This window comes from Stylophora pistillata, chromosome 12 (genome assembly GCF_964205215.1).
Source record: "Stylophora pistillata chromosome 12, jaStyPist1.2, whole genome shotgun sequence".
In the NCBI taxonomy this organism is placed as follows: Eukaryota; Metazoa; Cnidaria; class Anthozoa; order Scleractinia; family Pocilloporidae; genus Stylophora; species Stylophora pistillata.
In genome coordinates this window covers 1,519,916-1,545,011 of record NC_142530.1, presented here as the reverse complement: position 1 = coordinate 1,545,011, position 25,096 = coordinate 1,519,916, and the positions used below count along the sequence as shown (strand labels likewise).

Sequence of the window (25,096 nt, the reverse complement as noted above, 5' to 3'; positions counted from 1 at the left end):
CATAAAAGTATAGTGGAAAAGCCTCTGTCCAGTGTTTCATCGGGGTTTCTAAACGCACACATGTGGCCAAATTGGCGTATCGTGATTGGTTTGTAACTTGATAAATTATCAATGAGTTGGAGAATGTAACTTGCTATAGAAAGACTGCTCTCATTCGTGACTTATCGAGGTTAAGTTTCGACCGATCAACATGTCAACTTAGGAGTTCCTTCACAGTTTGACTTAATAACGCACGTTCTTTTTATTACTCGTACCTTTAGGGAGAACAGGGACTCCAGGGTTCACCTGGGGAACCAGGACGTGGTGGTTCACCTGTGAGTAAAAAACGAATTGTCTTGTGGCTTTTTATAAACTGTCATCGTTGTCCAATTAGTTTTCGTGACTTCGCCTTAAATTTTTAATCAGCGAGCAAGGTGACTTTAATCCACTCTTACATAGTTGACGGCCAATAATGATCATCATATTCTAGAAGGCAGTACGTTGTTAAGGAATCTCACACTGAAACATTTTTTTATCAACCACTATGGAAGGAAAGCCGTGCCCATCTATAAAATCATAGGTTGATTTGAATTTCACTCATTGACAAGAGAAGACATTGGTTTTGAATGCTGTCAGTCTCGGACATCTTTGTCAAACTGGTATATTTTTTTTTAAGAAATGGTTCACTGAAACGAATGTCATTTTGTTTCTTGTCATCATGGTAGGGTCGGCAAGGTATACTGGGCAGACCAGGACCAGAGGGACCAGCGGTTAGTAACAAAACTGCAGTTTTGGTCATAGCTATCAACTTGAAACCTCCCTTTGAAATATTAGCCAAGTATCCAGCAAATTGGTACTGAGATAATGGACGCTTATCAGCCCGATGGTGATATAATTCCTGATATCATTCCAAATTCTACTTCTTGATTTAAATTAGAATGTTTAGGAGAATAAGGGAGAATTTTAGTATCACACCGTGAGGGTTTTGAGAAAGGAAGTCGAGTCGGTCGGTTACTATTTTGTCTCTTTGCCATCTTTCCTCTTCTTTCACTCGCACAAAATCATTCGCCTTCGTACAACTTGCTACGTGTGGAGCCTATTTGTAGCTGACACTAAAAAAATCTTCAGGGTGCCCCCGGAGAAATTGGTGAATCAGGAAGTGCCGGAGCTCCTGGACTGAAAGGCGACCGAGGGCAACCAGGGTCACGTGGACCACGGGGATCTATCGGGGAACCTGGGCCCATTGGGCCAACTGGACAGAAAGGAGACTCTGGTGAACAAGGTCCACGAGGCATAACGGGACAACCTGGGGCTAAAGGAGTGACGGTATTGACAAACTATTCTGTAACACAGTTTCACATTAGATAGTTTCACGTGCTAAATTGTCTTCGGGGTTTTATTTTGTCACAAAATCAATGCTAAATGCTGTCAACTCTTTAAAGCCACTCTTGTCGCACAACTCTCCAGAATGACTTACACCAGGTACTATATAATTAACAGCCTAAGAACTGTTACAATGTGTATTACGTTACGTGTGACGCTTACGTCATGACCTCGCTTTGGGGAATAAATTTATCTTTGGTTACAATGAATATATGAAGTTCATATATTTTTTAACTGCGGTATTAAATACGTATGATGGGAAGGATCGTGCATCATACGTAAAGTTATCTTTGTTAATCGGCCATTTTTAAGAAACACGTGTGGACTCACTGAAACTCTCTTCTTGCATCGTTCTTATCAACAATATCCGTCCAATATTGTTACAAGATCTACATGTAATTTACATTTTCATTTGATGATCATGCGTCCCTTTATTCATGAAGGCTGTTGCATCTGTTTCCTTAAAAAAAAAAGGGCGTGCGTGCAAATCTGTTTTTTAGAGACTCATGATTGACAGCAAGTTGTGAACATTGTTTTAAGCACTGTATTTTCTGTGTGATTCTTACAATGTTGCAATATTGGTGAAATTGAAAGACGTACTTCTTTGTTAAAAATGTTGAATCGCTATCTCTGTTTGATTATAAAGACATTACTTCTGATTAATTGACAGGGTCCTGCCGGCAGTATGGGCCCCATAGGAGAACGAGGAAAGGAGGGCGCTCCGGTAGGTAGCCAAGAAGAAGTCTAAAAAGGCATCGCGTCTTTCATCCTTTTCGCCCCACGATAAGCATTCCTATTCAGCACACTGTTCTAAACATATCAAGAGGCACAGATAGGGCGAATTTTTTCGACGATCAAGAGCTTTTCAAATTGGTGATCATTTCCTTTATTTCCCGAGGGTGATAATGTACGGAAAAATAAGACGCCAGTCACTCTAAGGGTTAGAAGGATTACCTTTTTTTGTCTTCAAGCTTTTCCTTTTTATTGTTTTCCGTATTGAATTCACAAGCAATTCGCTACAACTTCTCATTGTGCGGTTGCTTCAACTGCCTGTTTACTGGTTAACTCCACGAAACGCAAAATGATGTTGTGCTCAATGACAGCAAGGACAAACATGGTGTTTATGGGTTATTGACTTCCTAAAAATATTTGTTCTTTTCTCTGTTGGCAAGGGAATCGATGGTCAACCAGGCGCTGAGGGAGGAAGGGGGGAGAGGGTAAGTAACTATTGCAAATGTTGGGAAACACTGGTGAGGGAACAAACGAGGTACAGAACTATAGCGGCGTACTTTAAATTCTTAAAAGCTTCACCTTTTATTAATTGTAATTTTAGCATCCCGATAGAAAACGTAAAACATAGATATTTCAGGAATAGCTCTTATGATAGACCCACCAGGAAGATGTTTAAAGACCTTGCGTCTTCAGCGGATAAAATTTAACGGAAGGATTTCAACATGACAACGCTTGTAGGAATCTGAAATGTCTAACAACGAGGATTTGTCTGAACAATGCTAGAAAAAAAAATTGTAAAATAGAAGTGGATAAAAACATACTTCTACAGTAATAGCTGTATCAAAATTTTATGTGAAATGACCTCAAACAAGAGAGCAATTTTAGGGCCCCCCTGGAACAGCAGGACCAAGAGGAAGACTGGGAGCTAAAGGAAACCGGGTAAAGTACTTCACCGATGTTTTTTGGGATAGGGACTATGTTATTATGTCATGTGAATACATTAAAAACTTACCGGCCACTTTGAAAATGTCCATGCGAAAAAGGTCTGGAGCAAGTTACGACGTAAGTTCATTTGTTCATGAAATAAGAGAAAAAAATACAATATGACGAGAGTTCTCCGTTATACAGTTTAGATCTAAAAGGCATTTTGGGAATAACGAGAGAGCTGTATCTTGAAATGATATGTGAACTTGACGTTTGGTTTTTATTACTTTTTCACTAGACGTTGGATATTTCGATGTATTTTCAAACGGTGACTTTTTCTTATTCAACCTAGGGTCCTACCGGACGGATTGGAGTCCCTGGTCCAATTGGCTCGCGTGGAAAAAAGGTGAGCAAGTCTTTATCTTTGAAGACATAAAAGTGCAAGAGCTTCCCCAGTCGAGAATTATTTTGTGTTTCAATGAAAGTATACACCGAATGCAAATATGGCGTCCAATTTGAATTGCCATTGGTCTGGACTGACTAGCCTCTCACACTTGTAATAATCCTTTTGTGTTTCCACGTGAAGACGAGGCTAGTCAGTCCAGAACAATAGCAATTCAAATTGGACGCCATATCTGCATTCGGTGTATATTGCGGTTTAATATCTTGTGAGAGATTTAACAAATATATTCCATGTCGCCTGCGTCAGTCTAGAGATTGATGACGGTTGACTTCAAAATGTGGTGGGAACTAAAACGTGGCACATGAAACGCATGTCGTAAATGACCCTGATGTTCTCGCCGTTGACGTCTTCTGTGATCTATCACTGAACAGACCCGCCGCAACGTGGAATAATGTAGATGGTGACGTCAATCAAAATGCGTGTGTAACTCAGCATTTCATGTTATCAAAGAGTGAGTGGAAAATATTTATTCTTTATCAACTCTTCTATGTTATTTTAGGGATCCAGGGGACGGAGAGGAGAAAGAGGCCTTCCTGGTGAAATAGGCCCAGAGGTAGTGTCCTGTATACTTTTAGTAAATGAGGGTGGATTTGAATCGTAGCTATTATTGACTGAGCTTATATTTCGTTATTCAGACTGTCACGCGTGACCCTGAACGGAGATATTTGTATCTGTTTTCTTTAGGGACTGCCAGGTGAAGTTGGTTATCACGGAGCTGTTGGCCTGGCAGGGAAAAAGGTAAACCTAGTTAAAACAAAATCAAGCCATCCCCAAGGGCTTACAAAAGGACGATCTGGATTATCGCGTGGCTTCATCGTCCGGGTTCTCTGACTGACTTTTCTTGGAAAACATTGACTCTGATGATGACTTCCACCAAGGCGGTGGGAATGTCAGTCACTACTACAGAGAAGAGTCCTTTTCAGGACACCCTCACCCCGGCCAAACGATCAAGCTACATTATCAAATATTTGAACCAGTGTGTAGCAGCCATATTGTTACACGGCCAAGTGTTACTCCTGGGTTCAAACGAGTCACTGTAGAATGTGGGATGAGTGCGAAAATCAAGAAATATTAGCAAAGAAATAATGAACGGCTGCAAATAATATTTCTGTTGGTTGGCTTTTTTCCCCATGTAATGAATCATGTTTGCGGCTATAGAGGTAAAAATAATGCAAACACTCATTTTCTACCACCTTGCATGCGTATTCAATGTGCCCAGTGCAACTGTAAAAATATGACTTCCCTTTGAACTAAACCTGATGACAATTTAACAATAATTTCGAGCGCATATATTATTCACAAGCTTTTTTGTTCTTTTCAAAGGGCAAACCTGGATTAGCAGGAAGAGACGGAACTCCTGGAACCAAAGGAGATCAGGTAAAGAGGAGAGGAGAGGAGAGGTGTTGCGAGAGCCATGTTGGCTGATTCCTGAATTAAACGCAATCGTACTTGTTTTCTGGAATTCAGGATTGCTCAAGAAACCTTGTTTTCTACATTAGGGATCTGCTGGAGAGGCTGGAAATCCTGGGAATCCTGGAATGAGGGTTAGTGGTTTTCCATCTAGTGTTTAATATAATAATAAATAATAATAATTTATCAATTTATAGTGCGCTTTTTACATACAATGATCAAAAGCGCATTACACTTTTGATTAAATCAAAAATTAACTTGAACAATATAATATGTCAAACTGAGAATAGAACTGAATATAAAATTGCTCACCGATAAAAAGTTTTAAAAAGATAAGTCTTAATATGCGCCTTAAAACTGTTCCCATTAGTAATCGCACGAAGTTCTTTTGGAAGAGAGTTCCAGAGCCTTGGCGCTGCTACCATAAAAGCTCGATCACCTAACGTCTTGGATCGAGTAGCTGGCATAGAAAGTAAAATACTATCTGAAGATCTAAGGTTATATAAGGACGATTTAGATGTTAGTAAATCACATAGATATTTAGGAGCAAGGCCGTGAATTGCTTTGAACGTAATAAACAGAATCTTAAATTCTATCCGGGCTTTAACAGGAAGCCAATGCAGACCGCGAAGAAGGGGTGAGACATGACAAAACCTTGATGCATTTAAAAGGCTAAGAAAGCCAGTTTTTTCTATATTGCTATTACAACAAACAGTCTTCTCTACCTTGATATAGGGGATGGGTGGACAGAGAGGAAGAGCAGGAAATCCTGGGGCCATTGGATCAAAGGTGAGCATTTGACAGGGATTTTAATAAAAACAGGTTATCGGTGGTCTACTGCCTACTGCCACCGCGACCTCTCGTGTTTGAATTTCCCTTGCAGCGCCTTTTCTTGGCTCAGCGGCCTATCACATCATTAGCAGCTGATTATGGAAAAAGTTTTCGAAAAACGTCTGGGGAAACCCTGACGATGCTTCCACCACTTTAAGTATCGACATAATTGACAGGTTGTTGTTGTTTTTTTATATTTTTGTTATTATTATTTATTTTAGGGCTTACCAGGCGAAGATGGCACCCCGGGAAGGACTGGAGATCCCGTAAGTTAGATCGTCACTTGATTTTTAAAGCCTTGCTTAGAAGTACCTTGGCTGGAGTTTTAGAAAACATATGAATACCGTCTAAATTATCAGACTGGCTGGTCAGAATACGTGTTTAGGGACTCTATATAAAAAAAAATTATCTGATAAAAAATGCTAAATATCTCCTGACAAACAGGATGACATCAGTGCTGGTAAATAATAATGCTATTCACTGTGCACTTAGCTCTCGGTGACGATCGAAAGAGAAAACAGACTCATGTTAGTTTGGAAAATAAATTTTTTTTTTACTTTTCTGATTCGTTAGGGCCTGCCTGGTACGAATGGTTCTCCCGGCCTTCGAGGAGCAAAGGGAACAATGGTATTTGGCTTTGTTACATGCATCTTCCATGGACTATGGTTAAAACATTGGTGAGCGTTCTTTATTTTTATTCAGGGCCAGCAAGGCAAAGATGGACCATCAGGCCGTACGGGACCGAGAGGAACAAAGGTGAAGTTGTCCCTCTAAAATTTAAGTTAAGGAACCTTTCTTCTGACATACACTGTTCATTTTTTGTTATTTCGCTATTTTTAGGGTGATAATGGTGCTAAAGGTTCGACTGGGACACCTGGAACAACAGGAAGGGCTGTAAGTTCATAGCGATGTGAATAGAAATTTAAAAAAATTAAAGAAAATATAGAATCAGTCTTGAAAACAGGAAAAATTATTTCTAATGGCTTGGCACTATCCTCTTCTTCCCTAGGGGCGTCGTGGTGAACGAGGCATGAGTGGTCTCCGAGGTAAACAAGGACCTGTGGTAAGTTTGTAAAGAGTATCTGTTGTGACGTCACCCAGTACTGCCCAAACACCTTCATAGGGTCACTCTTACCCGAAAGAGTAATTGCTTTCGTTCGCCAGATTTTAGAGTTTCACTATAGTATTCTGATTTATCCTCGCATCTCTGACCTCAACGTTGTCAGCATGAGAGTGATGGTCAGGGCACAACAGCGACAGCCTCGTGTTCCACTTTGTCCGAATAGTGCTTAGGGTCTTTTAAAAGCACGTCTTTCATCTAAAACTGAAGATGAGGGTGATAGGCCTGCGGCATGCCGTTCTCCCCCAAGAGGACGAAATTGACTAGCACCATTTGTAGATGTCGTATCAAAGATATTATTTTAGGACCTGATCCAATTTAGGTACCACTGCAGCGGTACCATCCTCACCGAGTCTAAAACGTTCTTTTCTGCATGTCTATAGGGAGTACCTGGAGTTCCTGGCCCTACGGGCTACACTGGACGTGCTGGTCTCCGGGTGAGAAAAACTGGTTGAAAGATTGAATGGTTTGAAATAAAAAGTATAGGGAAGAAATCGTTTTACAACACTCGCCTTGAATAAGGCTGTAGCAGCTGAAATGATCAAATGTATGCCCACTTTTCGAGCTTAAAAAACTTTGTTTCCTTATTAATAAGCTTCGGTTACCAGCCTTAACCCTGAGCGACCCTCTCAGAAGGGAGTAGTCTAGAGGTATTGCAGCACACAGCCCGATCTTTGTGTAAGCTCTTTTTTTGTTTTCTCCAGGGACGAACAGGAGAACGTGGAAAGGACGGTAAAACTGGTCAACTTGTAAGTCGTAACTCAGCCTCGACATTTGGTTCCTTCAAGATATCTTTTGCGTTGATGAATAATGGAACGACTCTTATAATAAGCTTAGTATTGGCCAGAAAATTTGGTGTATTAAACATTGGTCTCCCCCAAAAAACTTAAAAGCCGTACTTGCTCGACACATACGTAGCTGACACGCCACGGCGTATTTCGTTAACACACCAGGGACATTATTTCATTTTTCCGCAGGGTGACCGCGGTCCAGTTGGCGAACCAGGGCTGCCTGGACCCCAGGTAAGTCCTGGAAGTGAATTATGAGGTAATATTTTATTATTTCTCATTTACTACATTTTTTTATGTATTTTTCGTTTAGGGCCCTCCTGGAAAAGATGGCCAAGCGGGAAATAACGGCGAAGATGGAGCTCAGGTAAAGCTAATATTTGCTGTCATTAGAATGTATAGCCTTATCCGTTTCTACGTGAATGTATTAAAACTGGGAACAAACACATGGGAGGCCAAGGCAACATTCATTGCTAAAGTTACTAAAACCTCGTTTTCTATCCTTGAGTTAATTTGTTCTCTCATAGTCCTTTCAACCTGAAAATATTTACAGCTAATGGAGAAACACCATATTCTCATATATTTATCTTTGTTTCTTTTTCATTAATTTGTTTTTTGTTTCTACTTTTAAGGGTGGGGCAGGGCCACGTGGACCTCGAGGTCCAAATGGAAATTCAGGCTCGCCTGTAAGTAGATGTTAGGTTTTTCACATTTTTCACGCTTAGTCGCGCGCAGAAACGGAACTTACATGAGATTAGCGAAATATGCGGCGCAATGATTAGTTATATTACCTTGCATTTCCTGTCCTAAGGAAAAAAATTGTAGGGTGTTGAACCAGTGTTTTATTTTCATTCATTATTATATATTTTCCATCATGATTTTCATTCATCCATTCCTCATTATAACATAATGAACATAGTATGTAACGTCTGTTTGGTCAATTCAGTCTACAAGTGGATGCTTTATCACATTATAGAACCCGATAAAATGTGTTCTATTGTTTATCATACGAGCGCGCGCGAGGGCAAGTGCAGGGTGAGTGTGAAGGACACACAAGTTTGGCGCGAAAGTGTGAATGCAAGTGCGGGTGACATTCCCTCAGTCGTATCGCGTATCGATAGCATAATGCACGTTAAAAAAAAGTTTTGTCAGCAGAAGGAACTGGTAGGTACCAGTACTTTATTTTTCTTTGTAGGGTTGGCCTGGGTTACGTGGGTTACCTGGAAAAAGAGGATTGCCGGGAGGGAAGGTATGAAAAGATGATTTCTTTACACCCCAGCAGTAGCACTGGTCTCTCTCTCTACATTTTCGGTGTGCTACAAACAAGAGGAATTTGCTCAGAAAATCAAGACCGTATTTACTTGAGACCATTTTCTTTACTCTCATGAAGGCAATGTTCAATTCAGCACTTATACTGTGAGAGGGAATTAAGGTTGAGATTGATATAATAGAACTAAAAAAAAGCAGCAATATGAAAAGGTAATTTATCAGTTGATATGTTTTTTGTATTTTGCTCGCGCAAATTTAACACTATTAGAGTCGGTTTTATGTCACAAATTACTTTTAACGTCCTTATGTATGTGTCAATTAAGAAATTTCCTCAAATAAAAGGACAAAGGCGACTTCTCAACCCCCATTTCTTCATTTTGTTACAGGGGATTGTAGGAAGTCCGGGCTTGTCTGGTAATGATGGCAAATCTGGTGCCCCGGTAAGCTACTCGGCTTTCTCAGAGAATTTCACTTATGATATAGATGTTTTCTTTTGTATCTAAACATGTATGCTGTTTAGTTCAACCGTTTTAATTTTTCAGGGAGAGGACGGAAGACCAGGATCAAGTGGATTGCAGGGTCCACGAGGACCAAAAGTGAGTGAATGTCATGTCAGTTAACAAATTCAATTGCTGGCAGTCATATGTTGCTTTTGATCTTTATACGATGAAGTTATTCAATACACCTTGATAGAAGAACAGAGCTATTGACGAAACATGGAGTCAAGATGGGTTGATCATGATAATGGCCAAGTTCCAAGTTTGCGTATTTATGAGCGGACACGAAGTCGAGGATCACCTTACTCGACGCCGTCTAACGACCATTTTTGACATAATCGCAGTATCAGCAAACGTAACCAAGATTCTTTTGTTATTACCAGGGGAAAGATGGTATACACGGAATACCAGGTCGACATGGAAAGAGAGGTTTAGAGGTAACATGATTTGCAATCTAAGCTAAATGGCGACTTGAAAAAAAAAAGTCGATATTGGAGCCCTGCTCTTTCCTTTTGTCGTCAATCGGAACGTTTTGGCATTTTACGAGATTGATGAGCCGCTAGAAACTCACAGTGAAACCAAGAAAACTATAAAGTTTTAATTTCTGTTTTTTACTTTATCTCAGGGCTTGAAGGGTGCACCAGGAACGCCAGGAATTCCGGGATTAATGGGAAGACCTGTAGGTTAATTTTTTGGTTATATTGCATCATTTATCTTTGCTTCTCTGATTGTTTTCCTTTATTTTCTATTCATGCCCTTTCACGTGGAGTTGGGCTCATTCTGAATGGCAACAGAACTTATCTATACTCTTCTTAAAAGAATCAATCGGTTCTTGACCTCTTAAAAGCGAACTTTATGCTTCAAATTTTTAAAATAATTCTGGGTAGGTTTGGGATCTGTCGATTAAATTTCCTAATATATCTCAAAATTTCTTGCTTTTTGCTTCTCAAAGCATCATCGTATATGATTTTCCTTCCTGCAAAACGTTATTTCTTTTTTCGAATGATATAATGCGGTAGTCGAATTTTTTCTTATTTTGGACATTAATGACTGATTTTTTACCTTGGGCACTAAAGGCCGATTTATTATTATGATATGATAACTCATTTTATTACACGACTCGGGTAGTCAGAGGGCCAATAACTAAAATCAACCAATCAAAATGCTCTATTGCCGGTCAATATTCTCTCAGTATTGGAGCGGGCACTGTCCCGAATGGTCCCGAATATACCGCACTTGTGTCCCTTTGAACTTCAGTCGTACAATAAATCTCTTATTAACCAAGCTTGCTCGGGACCGTACTGGAAGAATATCGGCCCTCGGTCTTTTTTCTAGTGACCTCGCTGCGCTCGGTCCGTACTGTCAAGACCTCGGGCCGATATTCTCCCAGTGCGGCCCTCGCTCTTGGTTAATAAGATATATATAATTTGATTATTCGTTGAATATCAATTAGCCACCATATTCTTGAATCTTCTTCTTTTTGTGGAAACAGGGTGCTCATAAACATTTAGGATACAGAAGGTTTTTTTGTTTTTCATGTTAATAAAAATCGAGCCCATAACCTGCATAGCTTTTATTACTATCGTGCGAAAATAAAGGTTGTCTGTCTACAACACTACCTTCCAGCTTCATTACAAAACGCAACCTCTAGTATCAAAACTGCGCTTTATCAGTTGCCACATGCAGTCCTAGACTGACTTTTTTGATCATTTTGGTTCTTTTCGTTTGTAAAGATTGTAAAGATCCCTTGAGAAACGTGTCATGCACTGAAATGACTCAAACGTTCATGAATTTTTCTCCTCAGGGTCCCTTGGGATCACCAGGCCCTGTGGGACAAAAAGGAGAGCTTGGAGATAAGGTAAGTACCATTTGAGAATTCCCCTTGTCTAGGATCGCATTCCATGTGGGCCAAATATGAAGCCTTTGTCAACACTGGTCACATAGCTTGTCAGTTGACTGGTGGGGAACAATGACACATTTCTTTCTTAAATTTTTTTACATGACGTCACGGAAGCCATATTGACCAGGAAACCAACAAAATGGTGGACTTGTTGGTATACTGAGTTAGTCATGGTTTCAACCCTTTTCTTTGTTAAACGTTTATTTTGTTCTAGAGATTTGCATAGCTGCCTAACACATGAGTGAAAACGTTCTGTTGTTCATTGATAACAATTAGGAAAATGACTGAGCACAATGTTCATTAGCATTACATAGATCTCGAACCAACTTATCAGTAACGGATACCACTGTAAATTGATTCGGCTTGTCTCTAATAATAATTTGAATCACTTGACATCAATTCTATCCATGATTTTTTTTTATCAAGGGAAAGAAAGGCGAAAGTGGAGACCTGGGAACCAAAGGAACAACTGGAGAATTGGTAAGAGTGTATCAGTGACTTGCTATTGTATGCGCTCACTTAGAAGTAAAAATCCCATAACAAAATTTAGAAAAATTTCGTAAAATCAGAATTATTTAATTGGATTAAAGACAAGCACAACACCTATACTAACTGTTCTATCAGTATTAAAAGACGTAATCGTTCTTAAGATTCCAGTTTTGTCTAAAATTGCAGGGTTCCATAGGGCCTGAAGGGGAAACTGGTGATCAAGGACGTCCTGGAGCTGTAGTAAGTACCACTTTGTACCAACTCGTTGGCTAAATCATTCTAATGAATTACATGAATGCCAAGTGGTCTATTGTAACAGAGCTCTCTATTCTCCTTATCTAGGGTGCAAGAGGTAGACCGGGAAATTCAGGCCGCCCAGGTCCTCAGGGCATAGAGGTGTGGCTGTGGTTTTTTTTTTTTTTTTTTTTTTTTTTTTTCAACTTAACTTAGCAGGGTATATTTCTCTGTTTGTTTTTTCTTTGTTAAGATTTTATCTACGAAAATTTGATGTTAAATCAAACGTTATCCCCGGTTTGATATTTTTCTTTGTTATCCTCGTCTTAATGCTTTAAAATATTTTGATGTGGTGAGGAAAAATTCCTTTTTGGTCTCGATTTGGGTGAAAGCGTAAAACTAACTCAGCTGATCGTTAATTATATTCGTTTACTGTCCTTGTTAGCTCTTTACAAGTTTCCTTCCGTTTCCTCTGAAGATTCCAAAGAATATACATTGCATTTTTCAGTTGTTGCGGGTAAAATAAATAGAAAACATAAACTATTTTCCAGGGTCCTGCAGGTAGACCAGGAAAAGATGGAAGACCAGGGATACCTGGCCCGAAGGTTTGTGAAGAAAACTTACAAAATTAAAATAAGGGGGACCGATTTTCAGCGCTGTGAAGCCGCGACTTCAAACGTCAGGGGTGAGAGCCACGAGTAAGATCAAGGGAAATTTTCCCCTACCAAAAAAAACCGAAAAAATCTTGGAAAGAACTTCCTGGATTTCAAGACTATGAGCGAGCGCCCACCCCTTACGAAGTCACGATGTCATAAGGAAAAAAAAAAAGACCGAAATACAACAAAAGGCTAGTGAAGCAGGGAAAACAAAAAAGTCCTTTACCAGAGGAAAGCTTATAGAAACGGGAGAATATTGCAATTGTGCCAAACGGTAGGCCGGAGATAATCGCCCAGAAGGGAAGGGCTGGAATCTATCCGCCACTAAACAGCTGACCAGAGATACAGAATCTACGCGAACAACGGGCCGGGTGTTAAAATGAGTGAACTTTGACTTGGACGCATTCCATGGCTGTCCATTTATTTGTTTTAAATCAATTTGTTGTTTACTCCAGGGCGCCCAAGGACCTCCTGGGCGAGCGGGAAAACCTGGACCTCCAGGGCTACAGGTAAATAATGCTTGGATGAGTTTTCTGCGAGAGTGAACAGGAATGTTTGCAAAATTAACATGTTTCCTATCTGTTTTTAATCTTGTCAGGGTAACTTTGGAGCAGATGGCGAGAATGGCTTATCAGGCAAACAAGGACAAATGGTAATTGTTCGCCTGATACACCATCACCATAATTACGAGGGGCAGAATCATAATAAGTCAGAGCACTTTTGCAATTGAGAACTGTTCAACGCGGCGGCTTCCAATTCTTTCACCACGACTAGCTTTCTACTTTACCTGGAATAAAAAAAGAAGCATCAACCAAATACAAAGAAAAAAAGAAATGCTGCATGTTTGAAACATGATCTATGAAAAGTCAATCCCAGGGAGAATCCGTCAAAGCACAAGCCCCTCCCCACCTTATTTCCCGCAACCTGAAGAATTTCAAATCGGCATTCAGATCCTGCCTCTAATGACTGAGAATAGCACACTTTTAACTTATTCATCCGAGTCGGCTTTTTAACAATGTGCTTAACATATAATGCTGAGTAGAATGTTAGTTTTTATCCCTTATTTAGCGAAGTCATCGGTTACTATTATGTTTTATCGGTAGGGACAAACTGGACCACCCGGAAAACCTGGCCCAAAAGGAAACCAGGGAAGAGAGGTAATTCGATTGAATATATAACGGAAATATGTATTGAATAAATATGATATTTTTTTCATATGACCGGTACCACGCATGCTGAAGTGTTAGCTTCACTCGGAATAGTAGCATTTACACCATGAAACCACCATGATCTCGTGAACTATTTTTTTTTTTTTAATTATGTAAGAATTGCATGGTTAGGTCTTTTATACATTAGCAACGTATGTTTTCCAGCTAGTTCTCAGTTTATACCGTAACTTGTCATACTTTCTCACCGTGCGTTAAGTACCTGTTTTTAAAACGCCTTTTAGGGAATTCCCGGTTTCTCGGGACGTCCCGGATCGCCAGGAGCAGACGGAGAAGTGGTGAGTTAAAAACATTTATGGTTACCTACAATATAGTTAGTATGTTACCTGTTCGTGGCAACCGATACCCTCTCTATAAAAAGTCTACGGAAAACAATTTGAAGTTAACAGGAAAAGAAAGGCCGAAAAGTCTGCCTGAAAAAAATTGTCGATCCTTAACCGGAAAATGTGACCCGATTCTGTCAAATCTATATCAAGAAGGACTCGGGAAGACGCTAAGAACAGTTTTCCTCTGGACTTGAATTGAAATTGGCGAATCTCTTTTTCCAGGGAGATCGTGGGTTCGATGGCATACCCGGGGCGCTTGGTGAGCCTGGATTTGAGGTAAGTAAACCTTGCTAACTTCCTTCTCCTTTAATGAATGAAAACAAAGATGAAGAGCCAATTACTCGTAATTCCGCCTCCCAGTTAGCTCAATGGATAGAGCGCTGGACTGTTGTGCGGGAGGTCGAGGGTTCGAGCCCCGGCCGGACCAACACTCAGGGTCTTAAAATAATTGAGAAGAATTTCCTACCTTTCTATAACATCAAGAAATGGTTAGATATTCTAGTCTTCTCGGATAGGGACGAATAAATGTAGGTCCTGTCTCCTGCAGGGTTGGGGTAGGAGACGTTAATTTCCCACACACGAGATTACTGTATGATGGATGTCCTCCCCTGGGGTGGGATGGGTGGGATATTGGGCGCACTTAATTTAGAGCCTCGCTCTGTTGTGTGACCCTCACCATACTCTGGTGAAAGTGATTAAATTCGGAGTGTAATCAGGAGCTCTCTTTGTTTTGGTGGTTTCATAAACAGGGAGGTATTTTTCTTGTCTAACTTGCAGGGATATCCTGGGCCAACCGGGGACGAAGGATCCCCGGGGATCGATGGACAACCTGTAAGTAATCAAACAAGTAAACAATAGCCTATTTCCGAATTACCCTTAACCTCTTTTTCAAAACGAGGCCTGGTGCTCAACCATTCTTGTGAAAATGAGTTTAATTTGCATGTGAATGAAAACTTATTATCATATGAAAGGATGAGCGCCAGGACCCGTTTTGAAAATGAGGCCAAGGTTAATTCGGAAATGGGCTATTGCCTTATCATTAGAAAAGAGCAGTTTTCCGATTGAGTTTTGACAAACCAAAAGGAAATTTTCTACAACTACCAATCAGAACAAAGGCTCACATCATCATTAACCAATGAGAACTCTTCAAGCAACCTGTTTGAAGTGTGCCATAACACGTGTTACTCAGTTTGGATTGGTTTTAGTTTTGCATTTGACTGGTTGTGGAAGTGGTGTGTTTTTTTCTGGACCAATCGCAGAGCGAAGTAAAGCAAAACCAAAAGCAGCATTACGATCCCAGCTACGAGGACTCTTGATTTTCGGTGATATGCGAAAACAATCCTTGGGTAACACATTTCTGTTAAGAATTCAAGAGTTCTGCAAACTCGCCGTTCAACCGAATTCATGCGGTTTTGGAAATCACCCTATTGTCTTGTGTTATCAACTTCCCTTTCCATTTCTATCATTTCATTTCGCCGCTACCGTCGTTGTTCTCGCAAAAAGGCTTTGTCTTACCATTAAAAGGTTTGTGATAAGTTAGAGAGCGCTAGCTGGCTGTGGGATTTCCTGCGCGCTGCACTAACGCATTACCTAGATATCTCGTTTACTTTACAGTGGCATGCTTGGTTGGCGTTCAACCAAATCTTTTATCTTTATGTAACGTGGCAAAAATTATCAGGATTAGAGGCCTTTTATTCATCTCCTAGGGGATTCCTGGACAAGGCGGTAAACCGGGACAAGATGGAGAGCCGGGCGAAAAAGTGAGTAACTCCAACCAAACTAACCCAAGGCTTCAGGTGCGTTTTCGTTTGATCATCTTTTGTTTCCTGTTTTCCAGGGAGGCGAAGGGGAACAAGGAAGAGCGGGAATGCCTGGGCGGCAAGGGATGATAGGTTCAATGGGAGAGTTGGGAGAGAAGGGGGAAAGAGGAATTCAGGGAGAACCGGTGAGTAACGCGTACGGGGAGTATCAACCAAAACATACCCTGTGAAGTGTGTATCCAGTATGCAGATGGAATAATTACGACTTACTGGGAAATTAAATCTCTGTTGTTGTAAAAGGCCTCTTTTTTAAAATTTGATTTGCTGTATTTTTAACTTTTTTATTTGAAGGGAGATCTTGGCGTGGCTGGAAGCCTGGGACCGATAGGACTGCCTGGAGCGGAGGTTGAGATTTTTTATTTTACACTTGATGCATTTTTCAATTGATGTTATTCCCTTTGTTGCTGTTGTTGTTGTCGTTTGTCTATTTTCCTCTTCAGTTTCCACGTAATCTATCGTGTGGGGAGCAATAAACAGAAAATATAAGATATAATTAGCATTACCATTCTATTATAACACTGATAGGAATTCAGACATCTCATATACCCTTTCTATTCTTTAGGGCATACAAGGAGGGGCTGGTGACGAGGGTGACACTGGATTAGAGGGAGATACGGTAATAACTTATCACTTACCTGCACTTCCCTTTTTTTGTTGTTAAATTGCTTAACCGATCACTGTTCTCTTTTTCCTTCTGTGAAAGGTCCTTTTCGCAATTTTAATGCTTTATATAATGTAACACATGCATGGCTTATATAATGGCCTGTCACTTTTGTTTCATCTCGTTGAAATCCAGTGTTTGGGTAGCTGTCTAGGAGTTAGTTAAAAATGTTTTTGAGGTTAAATTATTAGATTAGACAAGCCGTCGTTTATCCCATAAAAATTGAAAACGGAGGCATTTTGAAATTATTCACAAAACAACTTTCTTTTTTTTTAATCTATGTCGCGGTATTTTTCAAACAGAAAAGACGTAGTACAATTTGCACCTTTTCTGATGCGCAAATGATTTTACTTTCGTATTTTGTTGTGTTTCATTTATCCCCTTTCGACAATTTAACTTAAATTAAACAAGCAAAAGCAAAGTTTGATTTATCATTTAATTTCAGGGTGATCCAGGTTTACTAGGGTCCCCAGGAATGCCTGGTCTGCCTGGAAACGAAGTAAGAAAAGAATCATTTACTATTTGAACATTTACTATATCACCCCTGAATCGCGTATTTAAGGTCACGAGAATTGAGGTAATTTTCACATGCTCAAGAAGCTCTGGATTGTTTAAGAAATTCTCCTTGTCAGCACCTTCAACTTGAGTAACAACGTTATATGTATATAAAGTGCAGATCTTCTCTATAGACATACATGACCACAGTTAATGATGGAACGTCCGTGTTGAGTGTTGAATGTGTGAAACGGCATTTTCAAATTTTGTGGTTATCTTCTAGTTGGAGATTAAGGTTTGGATCAATCAAATTAATCGTAGCTGAAATCTAATGTTTACTTTAATTCTTTTATGATAGTTATAATCACATCTTCATAATGACATTTGTTACACATCAGGGTGAAGCAGGCGAAGCAGGCCGCAATGGTAGTATTGGGCCACCTGGACCTAAGGTAAGAACCTTACTGGTTTCTCGCCAAGAAAGAGTAGCCATGCCTATCCCAAATTTGCTGAAAGCTTTAATGGAGATACATGGATAAGTGTAAGGCGCTTTTTTATTCTTAGAGAACTGTGGAAAAGTCAGTTAAGGAAAGACGCTAATTGTCTAGTTTCGAGCGTGGCACAAACAGAAAATTTGGGTCTGCAACGAAGAATAAAACCCCCAGAACTCGAACCCCTTTAAGTTCCATTCTCGATCCTCTACCACTGAGCTACAAAGATCTATGCATTGCGCTAGCCCATTCTTAGTTTCATTCATGACATGCATCGTTCTTTCTGGGTGAACCAATCGTAGAAAAGAATCCCGAACGAGGCAACATTTGAGTTTAAAACAATATCCGACGTATCATGAACAAATGAGAGCGACCTTACCCAGAATTATTCACAAATCGATTGACTTGTTGTTTATATTGCCACGAGTCGATTTTTCTTCTGCTAATGGGGCGGGTAAACGTGGAAAATGTAAAGGAAAAGTACACTTCTTGAACGAGTTATATTTGCTGTAGGGCGTAATGGGACCTCAGGGACCCCCTGGACCACAAGGCTTTACTGGAGCTGAGGTGGGTGTTATCATCAGTTGGTTTCTCCGTGTCGAAAGTTCTTAGTTTGATCTCATTAACACCAAGAATCATTTCTACAAGCTGTTTTCAGGTTCTCGGTTGGAAGGGACGAACGAATGAGTGGGTAGGGGAAAATTGGATTGGAATAACGAGGAAGGGGAGTGTTCAGGACCCCACTCGTAATTCATCTCACTCGCCCCGCCATTTTAATTCGCCCGTCCTGGATGGCTAAGATCTCCAGCAACCATTGCGCCAATAAGGCATTTATGACATTCTTAAGCTCATATATTAATGTGGTCATGATAATCAATGCGAACTGCAAGCGTGTACTTACTGCTCAACTTTGCGCTGCAAAGCTCATAATAAAGGTGGCTTGTAAGTGGAAATTTACGTAATTTTTCTCCAGTAATTGTCAATAAAAGCCCACTTTTATTATTGTTAGGGGTTTAGCGGACCTCAAGGAGAACATGGAACTCCCGTGAGTACCATCGTTTTACATTTTAACTATCTTTTGCAATTGTCCCTTTCTAGGTTGTGAAACAAATGTTCGTAGAATCAATTTTAAGCTAACCTTCCAGGAATAGCAAACAAAATTCCTTACCGTACAAACGAGGGTTTTCGCCTTTCTAGTTCTATACGAACTTTTCGCATTGGCCATGGTATCCGAAACATTGTGCTCTCACTGTAGTACAGTTTCCCAAAAATATGCTTTTGCCTCCAATCTCAATCTGATCTGGTATCCTACACGTTTTAGAGTGGTTAGCATCGTGTTGGTTCTCTTAGTGACAAACTCTTGTAGGTGACATGCGTGGCGGCGGTTTTATAGTGCGCGATTAATCACTTATAAATCGAATTCTTTATTGATTTTTTGTTCTTGTATTGTACTTGATTTGCTTAGGGCCCCAGAGGAAGTGTGGTAAGTTTCACGCACGCGCGTTATATCACCAATCTAATGTATGCAGTACCTACTCTCTTACCTGTGACTCTTTGTTGGCCAATATTTTTAATTTGTCCTCTGATCACGTGACTTCTAAGAGAAATAATAATAATATTATTAACTTAATATAGCGCTCTTTAACATAAAAATGATCAAAAGCGCTTTACATGAATATAAGATATATCTCTAAAACTTAATGTAAAATGCACAATTGATACCCCCACCCCTTGGTAATATGTCGTTGCTGAGAATTACTTGTCGTAAGCTAAGGTAAAAAGATGTGTCTTAAGTTTTTTCCTAAAAATACTTAATGATGTTATTTATCGGATATTTACTGGAAGGCTATTCCATAGTATAGGGAGAGCAGAATAAAATGAGCGGGCTCCTAATGTAGATAACATGCGCCCTTTGGGACGCTCAAAAAATAATGACGAATTAGATCTAAGAGATCGTCGGCGTAAGACCCTTTACTCTTCACGCGGGTGCCGCCATTACAAAATTGAATTTTTAAAATACTTTAGATGAAAACTTGCGAATTAGGCAGTTGGCCTCACTCTTTCCTTGCGCGAACCTGCACCATATCGCATCAGATCCTATTTTGATCTGTCTATGAACTATGTAGAAAAAATGGTTTGTCAACCTAGTTGATTATGTAAACTGGCCACCATAAAAAGTTTCTACAGCTGACAATTCTGCTCGAAATGTAAGCTGTAGGCGGAAAGTCTTTGCGGTAGCCATTTTACATTATCAACTTAGTTGATAGAAAAAATCCTTTTAATATAAAAAATTGTCAACATGCATTTTCTGCGGAACTTTAAAGGGATAATTTTTTGGCCAAAAATAGGGCCAAACGAACTAAAACTTGATAGAGGGACTGTAGAATATTTTATGAGGCGAATCTAATCTTTCATTTTCACGCCTAATAACTATGTAACATTCTTCCGTTTTCTTCCCACAGGGAACTGCAGGGCTTGAAGTAAGTTAACGGGTCTTCTCGACATGTAGCCAGTGCTACTTTTTCCGCATTTTACTGTTATTCTGACCAGGGCATTGTCATTGTCCTATTGTGCTAAGATTTTCTGTCGTTTTGTTTATTGCTATGTTGTTGTTGTCGTTGTCATTGTCGTCGTCGTTATTGGTGTTTTGTTCGCGTTGTTCCAAGAATCCAGAGGCAAAGAAGACATGATTTCATGTTTATTTTACTCTTTTCCTTAAAAGGTGGTTTTTGTGTGTATGCAAAAGTTTTCATCGATTTTTTTGAAATGTTTGTTTGTTTTTGTTTGTTTGTTTATCTATGTTTTTTGCCTTTGGCTTTGTCCCATGATTCCATTAACGGAGAAACTTGAACTTCCACGTGACTTTACTTTTTCACCTCAGGGACCTCCCGGACCACCTGGCCCACCAGGAGAACAGGTTGGACGGGTTTGAATTTCTAGCTATTGTTAATCTTGCTGTAGATATCAGCTTCTACTATCCTTGATTTATTTTCACCTGCGCGCGATTAGTGTAAATGCGTCACGCGTGTCCCTAATCAGAGTAGCTTTCGACTGCCTAAACTGAAGTTTCAATGCATAAAGTCACGGTCGAACCTTGAATAATTTATTTTATATTGTGCTCATACAAGTGATGCAACAGAATAAGATAATCCTATGTCAACCAGCTTGTGCCTTTCTCACGCCGATTTACCCTGTAGTGCAGGAGATAGTTTGAACCCGCAAGTAAGAGTTGATCATGCTATCTGTGAGAGAACTAGTGGTCTGGAAAAGTACCGTGATTGGTCTCAGTGACCTGATTGCGATTTAATATATATTCAAGTACAGTGACGGATCCAGACCTGGAGCTAAGGGGAGGGGGGGGGGGGGGCTTGTTTTTGTTTGTGTGTGTTCACCTGCCGGCTTTTCTTCCCTCTGTGTTTATTTTTTTACTAAAATAAGGGGGGCTCCGTGCCCTTCCCCTAGATCTGTCACTAAAGTAACAATTTCTGCCCATGCTGTCGAATCGTCAATCATTTTCACCGTTTCCCTCTATTACGATCATACTACACGATCAGCTGACTTGCTTCGATTTGATTTTCTTTCATGCAGGGACTTCCTGGGAAAGTATCACTTGGCTGGGTAAGAAAAAATCATGTTAACCCGTCGTTTCATAGTATTTTTTTTATTCGCATTTACATTCAAGTCTTCTGGTTATTTTTAGGCGTTTTCACATCAGACCCAACAAAACAAAGGCCCAGGATTTAGACTGTACTCAACACAAGAGGTAGTGTCTTTACTATGAAGCATATAGCTACACCTGTAGATGAGTCTTTAGATAGACTCCAACGAGGGACCAGCATCTCATTTCTCGTTACAGACGTGACAGACAACAACATTAATAATAATAATAATAATAATAATAATAATGCATAATGATAACAATTTTATTTAGTAATAATTTCCATAAAATCCTTTACAATACAAAATATTAACAGCGTAAAAAACGATCCAAAATAACTCACTTTAATTTCGGCTCACATCTACTCCTTTTTTTTGTCAAAGCGTCTGGAAAACTATAAATAACGGAGTCAAATCTGAACAGATTCAAAGTCTAATAATCTGATAAGTAAATAATAATAATGATAATAATAATAATAATAATAATATATTTATAGAGCGCTTTAACTATTGGTCAATATTCAAAAGCGCTGTACAATAAGAATATATATCAAATAAACCAAAAATCCCAAATTAAGAGCCTTTTTAAAAAGAAAAGTCTTCAGTCTTTTTTTAAACACAGAAATACTGCTACTAGATCTAATAGTCAGCGGTAAAGAGTTCCATAGAACCGGTGCAGCGTGGGTGAAAGCGCGACCCCCAAATGTACAGCAGTTGACTCTGGGAACTGACAGACGCGCCCATCAATGCCAGGTTTATATTGATAGACTCCGGAATGAGACTCACCCCTTGCATTTTATGCTCCCTAAACAGGAAGAGGTTGTGCATAATTATAATCTTAGATCTGGCGTTAGCCGCTCCACGCGTCCTACTTGTAGGACCAAGTGCACGCAAGAGTTTGACACGCATAAGTACACCTAGTGGCTTGTATAATTATGCTTTTTAGTATTATTGGATTTATTGTATTATATTTTAGTATTAAATGTTTTGTAAATAGCTCTGTAATTCAGCCAATTTGTATATTGCTGCAATGAGTCTTAATAAACAGTTTTTAGAATAGTCTTTATACAATATCACCCCTTGAATCACACATTAAAGTCATGAGAGTAAAGGAAATGATCACCAGCTAAAGAAGCTCTTGATTGTTAAACAAATTCTCCTTGCACCCTTGCCTGAACCCTTTACGTCTTAACCTCAGTATGTGTATTCTCTTTACTGTTCTCAATAAATTTCGTTTAAGTTTTGATGAAGAGAATTTGTTCAACAATCAAGAGCTTGTTTAGTTGGTGATCACTTCCTTCATTCTGGCGACATTGATGCTCTAAGAAGTAAAACTGTATGGCGGAATAAGATGCTTGTCACTTCTAGGGTCAAAGAGTTAAAAACAGAAACTAGTACTGAAAGTATCCCCTGGTTTATGTGGTTGTTGATTCACCTATAAATCTTTTCTTTTGTCACAGCTGTTACAGTTGATGTTGGTGTTGGTGTATCTTTTTTTTTTAGCAGGAATATGCTAGTACCACAGAATATTATCTTAGAGGCCTCAGCAATGTTCTTCATTTATATAAATCACAAAATGGCACCAGGATACATCCAGCGCGCTCTTGTAGGGAACTTAACCTTGAGCATCCTGATTATCCCAGTGGTGAGTAAATTGGACCAAACATACTGCATTATGGGTATCGTGTTACCGTCTGTATGAGCCGCGCTATTGGTACTCTTTGCTTACTAAAAGAATTTTGACAGCGAACTGTTATTAAGGGGAAAATCCACCCTGTTGCTCACATGCAGTTGTGAAAAAAGTCATGTTAATTAATTTTTTTCTGTTTTACAAATGAATTCCTTTTTCTTTATATTTTCTTTTTTTTTTTTAATTTTTTTTCAGGTGAATACTGGATAGATCCCAACGAGGGATGCTCTAATGATGCAGAATACGTTTACTGCGACTTTGTCCGAGCAGCCTCCTGTGTTTATCCAAAGAACAAACAGGTCTGGTCTACCTTACAACTGTAAAAATCATTTGTTCTTTCTTGGGAAGCGCGGTAGCCCAGTGGCTATAGTGTGAATTCTTCTTCCGAATGTCGGGGGCTCAAACTCCAGCTGGGTCATTGTGTTGGGTTCGCTAGGCGCTTTTCTACCCACGGGTAGAGTATAAATGATGTAGGGTAGGGGTTACCTCCTCTGGACGAGCGTCTCATCCGAAAAGGGGAAAGGGGTAGCAGTAACTGGCCATTTGGCTCGATAGATTCTACATAAGCGTACATGTCATCGGGGGCGTAGATATTGGGATAGGGGGTCCATGGTTGGCCTATGACCATCTCCGCTTTGTGAAATTATATTTCGTTAGGTCAATAAAATACAGACATCATGATTTAGGTTTGCAATGAATGCGTGGATCCGAATAATCCTTTAGAATCAATCGCTTCAAACCCTAAATACTGCACTCGACACTCAAGGTAGTGCAGCAGTTTAATATCTTTTAAGTGAGGGGCACAAAGATTCGTAACTGTGACCCCACCCTTCCCTTGCGAGATTCTGGCTACCCCCCCCCCCTTTGAACATATCTATGCTTTTTATTGGGTGGTGGACATTATCAAGAACAATTTTTGTTACAGATTAAAGTCCCAGATGCCAAACCATTCCGGTGGATAAGCGAAGCAATTAGCGACTCAGAACATGTAAGTATAAGGTCCATGATTTTGTTGGTTGCGTTGATATCGCGATGGTCGTTTGAATAATTCAAATTATTAAAAACTAGATCATTAGATAGTGCAATTCAAGACTTTTTATTGGCTTAGCCTTTATGGTATATCAGCCAATATACCATAATCTACAAATATGGTAAGCGTACGCGTCAGCTTAAAATCAAAAGGGAGCTAAAAAATCCAGTTTCTTCTTACAAAATAATAATTTCTTGGGGGCGTTTTTGGTAAAACAAGTATTCCACTCGCGCTTGTTGGATAGGAGATGATTATAGACAACTCGGCGATACCTGCCTCGTTGGCTATCTATCATCTCATATCCAACGCGCGCTCGTGGAATAATTGTTAATTAATTTGACAGGGAAGGGACTTTAAAAAATTTATCTATATGCGGCTGCTGATGGTGTAATCAGTGATTGTGCTGTAAGGCGAAACATAAACAGGAGAGCCTCTTTCTCGACAGACGGCGGTGAGAGGTTTTACAGGTAGTGTACCATCCGTAACTGGCTTTTGCTGAAAATCCTGACAAGGATCTTTATCTTATTCTATATTTCAGATGAGTTATAGCATGATTCCAGTCCAGATGAGATTCCTGAGACTTTTAAGCAAGCGTGTGTCACAAAATATTACCTATCTCTGTTATAACTCACGCGCCTGGGAAGACGACGGAGGTCGAACGATTAAGCTGCAAGGTGAAAATGAAATGGAGCTGACGAGTAATGACAGAACTAAGCCTGTTGTCCTAAAGAATGGATGCAAGGTAACAGCTAACAATACGCACTATATTTTTGAAAGAAATTTTCTGCAACAGCTAACTATTTGGATTTCGTCTTTTCATCCTCAATTTTTCAATATTCTCTTTACGAAACAAAGATGTTATTCGTCTTGTCGCGGGTGTTAAAATCTGAATGGTCTGACTGGCCGAGTGACTTACTGACTGACCGAGTGACTTACTGACCGACTGACTGACTTACTGACTGATCGGCTGACCCACTGGCTTATTGACTAACTGACTGACTAATCGGGTCACTAACTGACTAACT

General features: G+C 39.8%; 1 protein-coding gene across 1 annotated transcript in view; it reads left to right on the top strand.

Moving 5' to 3' along the window:
* Positions 1 to 25,096, top strand: part of LOC111320817 (uncharacterized) — a 32,060-nt gene that overhangs the window by 4,578 nt on the left and 2,386 nt on the right. The window contains exons 13-67 of the mRNA XM_088741519.1: positions 261 to 314; positions 705 to 749; positions 1,108 to 1,305; positions 2,033 to 2,086; positions 2,535 to 2,579; positions 2,980 to 3,033; positions 3,371 to 3,424; positions 3,981 to 4,034; positions 4,166 to 4,219; positions 4,805 to 4,858; positions 4,981 to 5,025; positions 5,627 to 5,680; positions 5,944 to 5,988; positions 6,296 to 6,349; positions 6,425 to 6,478; positions 6,563 to 6,616; positions 6,732 to 6,785; positions 7,226 to 7,279; positions 7,547 to 7,591; positions 7,820 to 7,864; positions 7,944 to 7,997; positions 8,263 to 8,316; positions 8,826 to 8,879; positions 9,286 to 9,339; positions 9,442 to 9,495; positions 9,780 to 9,833; positions 10,022 to 10,075; positions 11,201 to 11,254; positions 11,723 to 11,776; positions 11,972 to 12,025; positions 12,128 to 12,181; positions 12,571 to 12,624; positions 13,131 to 13,184; positions 13,274 to 13,327; positions 13,779 to 13,832; positions 14,126 to 14,179; positions 14,450 to 14,503; positions 15,005 to 15,058; positions 15,934 to 15,987; positions 16,065 to 16,172; positions 16,339 to 16,392; positions 16,610 to 16,663; positions 17,154 to 17,207; positions 17,602 to 17,655; positions 18,208 to 18,261; positions 18,704 to 18,739; positions 19,160 to 19,177; positions 20,157 to 20,174; positions 20,576 to 20,611; positions 21,283 to 21,312; positions 21,395 to 21,457; positions 22,855 to 22,996; positions 23,237 to 23,340; positions 23,967 to 24,029; positions 24,610 to 24,813. Coding sequence (XP_088597645.1) covers positions 261 to 314; positions 705 to 749; positions 1,108 to 1,305; positions 2,033 to 2,086; positions 2,535 to 2,579; positions 2,980 to 3,033; positions 3,371 to 3,424; positions 3,981 to 4,034; positions 4,166 to 4,219; positions 4,805 to 4,858; positions 4,981 to 5,025; positions 5,627 to 5,680; positions 5,944 to 5,988; positions 6,296 to 6,349; positions 6,425 to 6,478; positions 6,563 to 6,616; positions 6,732 to 6,785; positions 7,226 to 7,279; positions 7,547 to 7,591; positions 7,820 to 7,864; positions 7,944 to 7,997; positions 8,263 to 8,316; positions 8,826 to 8,879; positions 9,286 to 9,339; positions 9,442 to 9,495; positions 9,780 to 9,833; positions 10,022 to 10,075; positions 11,201 to 11,254; positions 11,723 to 11,776; positions 11,972 to 12,025; positions 12,128 to 12,181; positions 12,571 to 12,624; positions 13,131 to 13,184; positions 13,274 to 13,327; positions 13,779 to 13,832; positions 14,126 to 14,179; positions 14,450 to 14,503; positions 15,005 to 15,058; positions 15,934 to 15,987; positions 16,065 to 16,172; positions 16,339 to 16,392; positions 16,610 to 16,663; positions 17,154 to 17,207; positions 17,602 to 17,655; positions 18,208 to 18,261; positions 18,704 to 18,739; positions 19,160 to 19,177; positions 20,157 to 20,174; positions 20,576 to 20,611; positions 21,283 to 21,312; positions 21,395 to 21,457; positions 22,855 to 22,996; positions 23,237 to 23,340; positions 23,967 to 24,029; positions 24,610 to 24,813 — 3,288 coding nt within the window. The remainder of the gene's footprint in view (positions 1 to 260; positions 315 to 704; positions 750 to 1,107; positions 1,306 to 2,032; positions 2,087 to 2,534; positions 2,580 to 2,979; positions 3,034 to 3,370; positions 3,425 to 3,980; positions 4,035 to 4,165; positions 4,220 to 4,804; positions 4,859 to 4,980; positions 5,026 to 5,626; positions 5,681 to 5,943; positions 5,989 to 6,295; positions 6,350 to 6,424; positions 6,479 to 6,562; positions 6,617 to 6,731; positions 6,786 to 7,225; positions 7,280 to 7,546; positions 7,592 to 7,819; positions 7,865 to 7,943; positions 7,998 to 8,262; positions 8,317 to 8,825; positions 8,880 to 9,285; positions 9,340 to 9,441; positions 9,496 to 9,779; positions 9,834 to 10,021; positions 10,076 to 11,200; positions 11,255 to 11,722; positions 11,777 to 11,971; positions 12,026 to 12,127; positions 12,182 to 12,570; positions 12,625 to 13,130; positions 13,185 to 13,273; positions 13,328 to 13,778; positions 13,833 to 14,125; positions 14,180 to 14,449; positions 14,504 to 15,004; positions 15,059 to 15,933; positions 15,988 to 16,064; positions 16,173 to 16,338; positions 16,393 to 16,609; positions 16,664 to 17,153; positions 17,208 to 17,601; positions 17,656 to 18,207; positions 18,262 to 18,703; positions 18,740 to 19,159; positions 19,178 to 20,156; positions 20,175 to 20,575; positions 20,612 to 21,282; positions 21,313 to 21,394; positions 21,458 to 22,854; positions 22,997 to 23,236; positions 23,341 to 23,966; positions 24,030 to 24,609; positions 24,814 to 25,096) is intronic.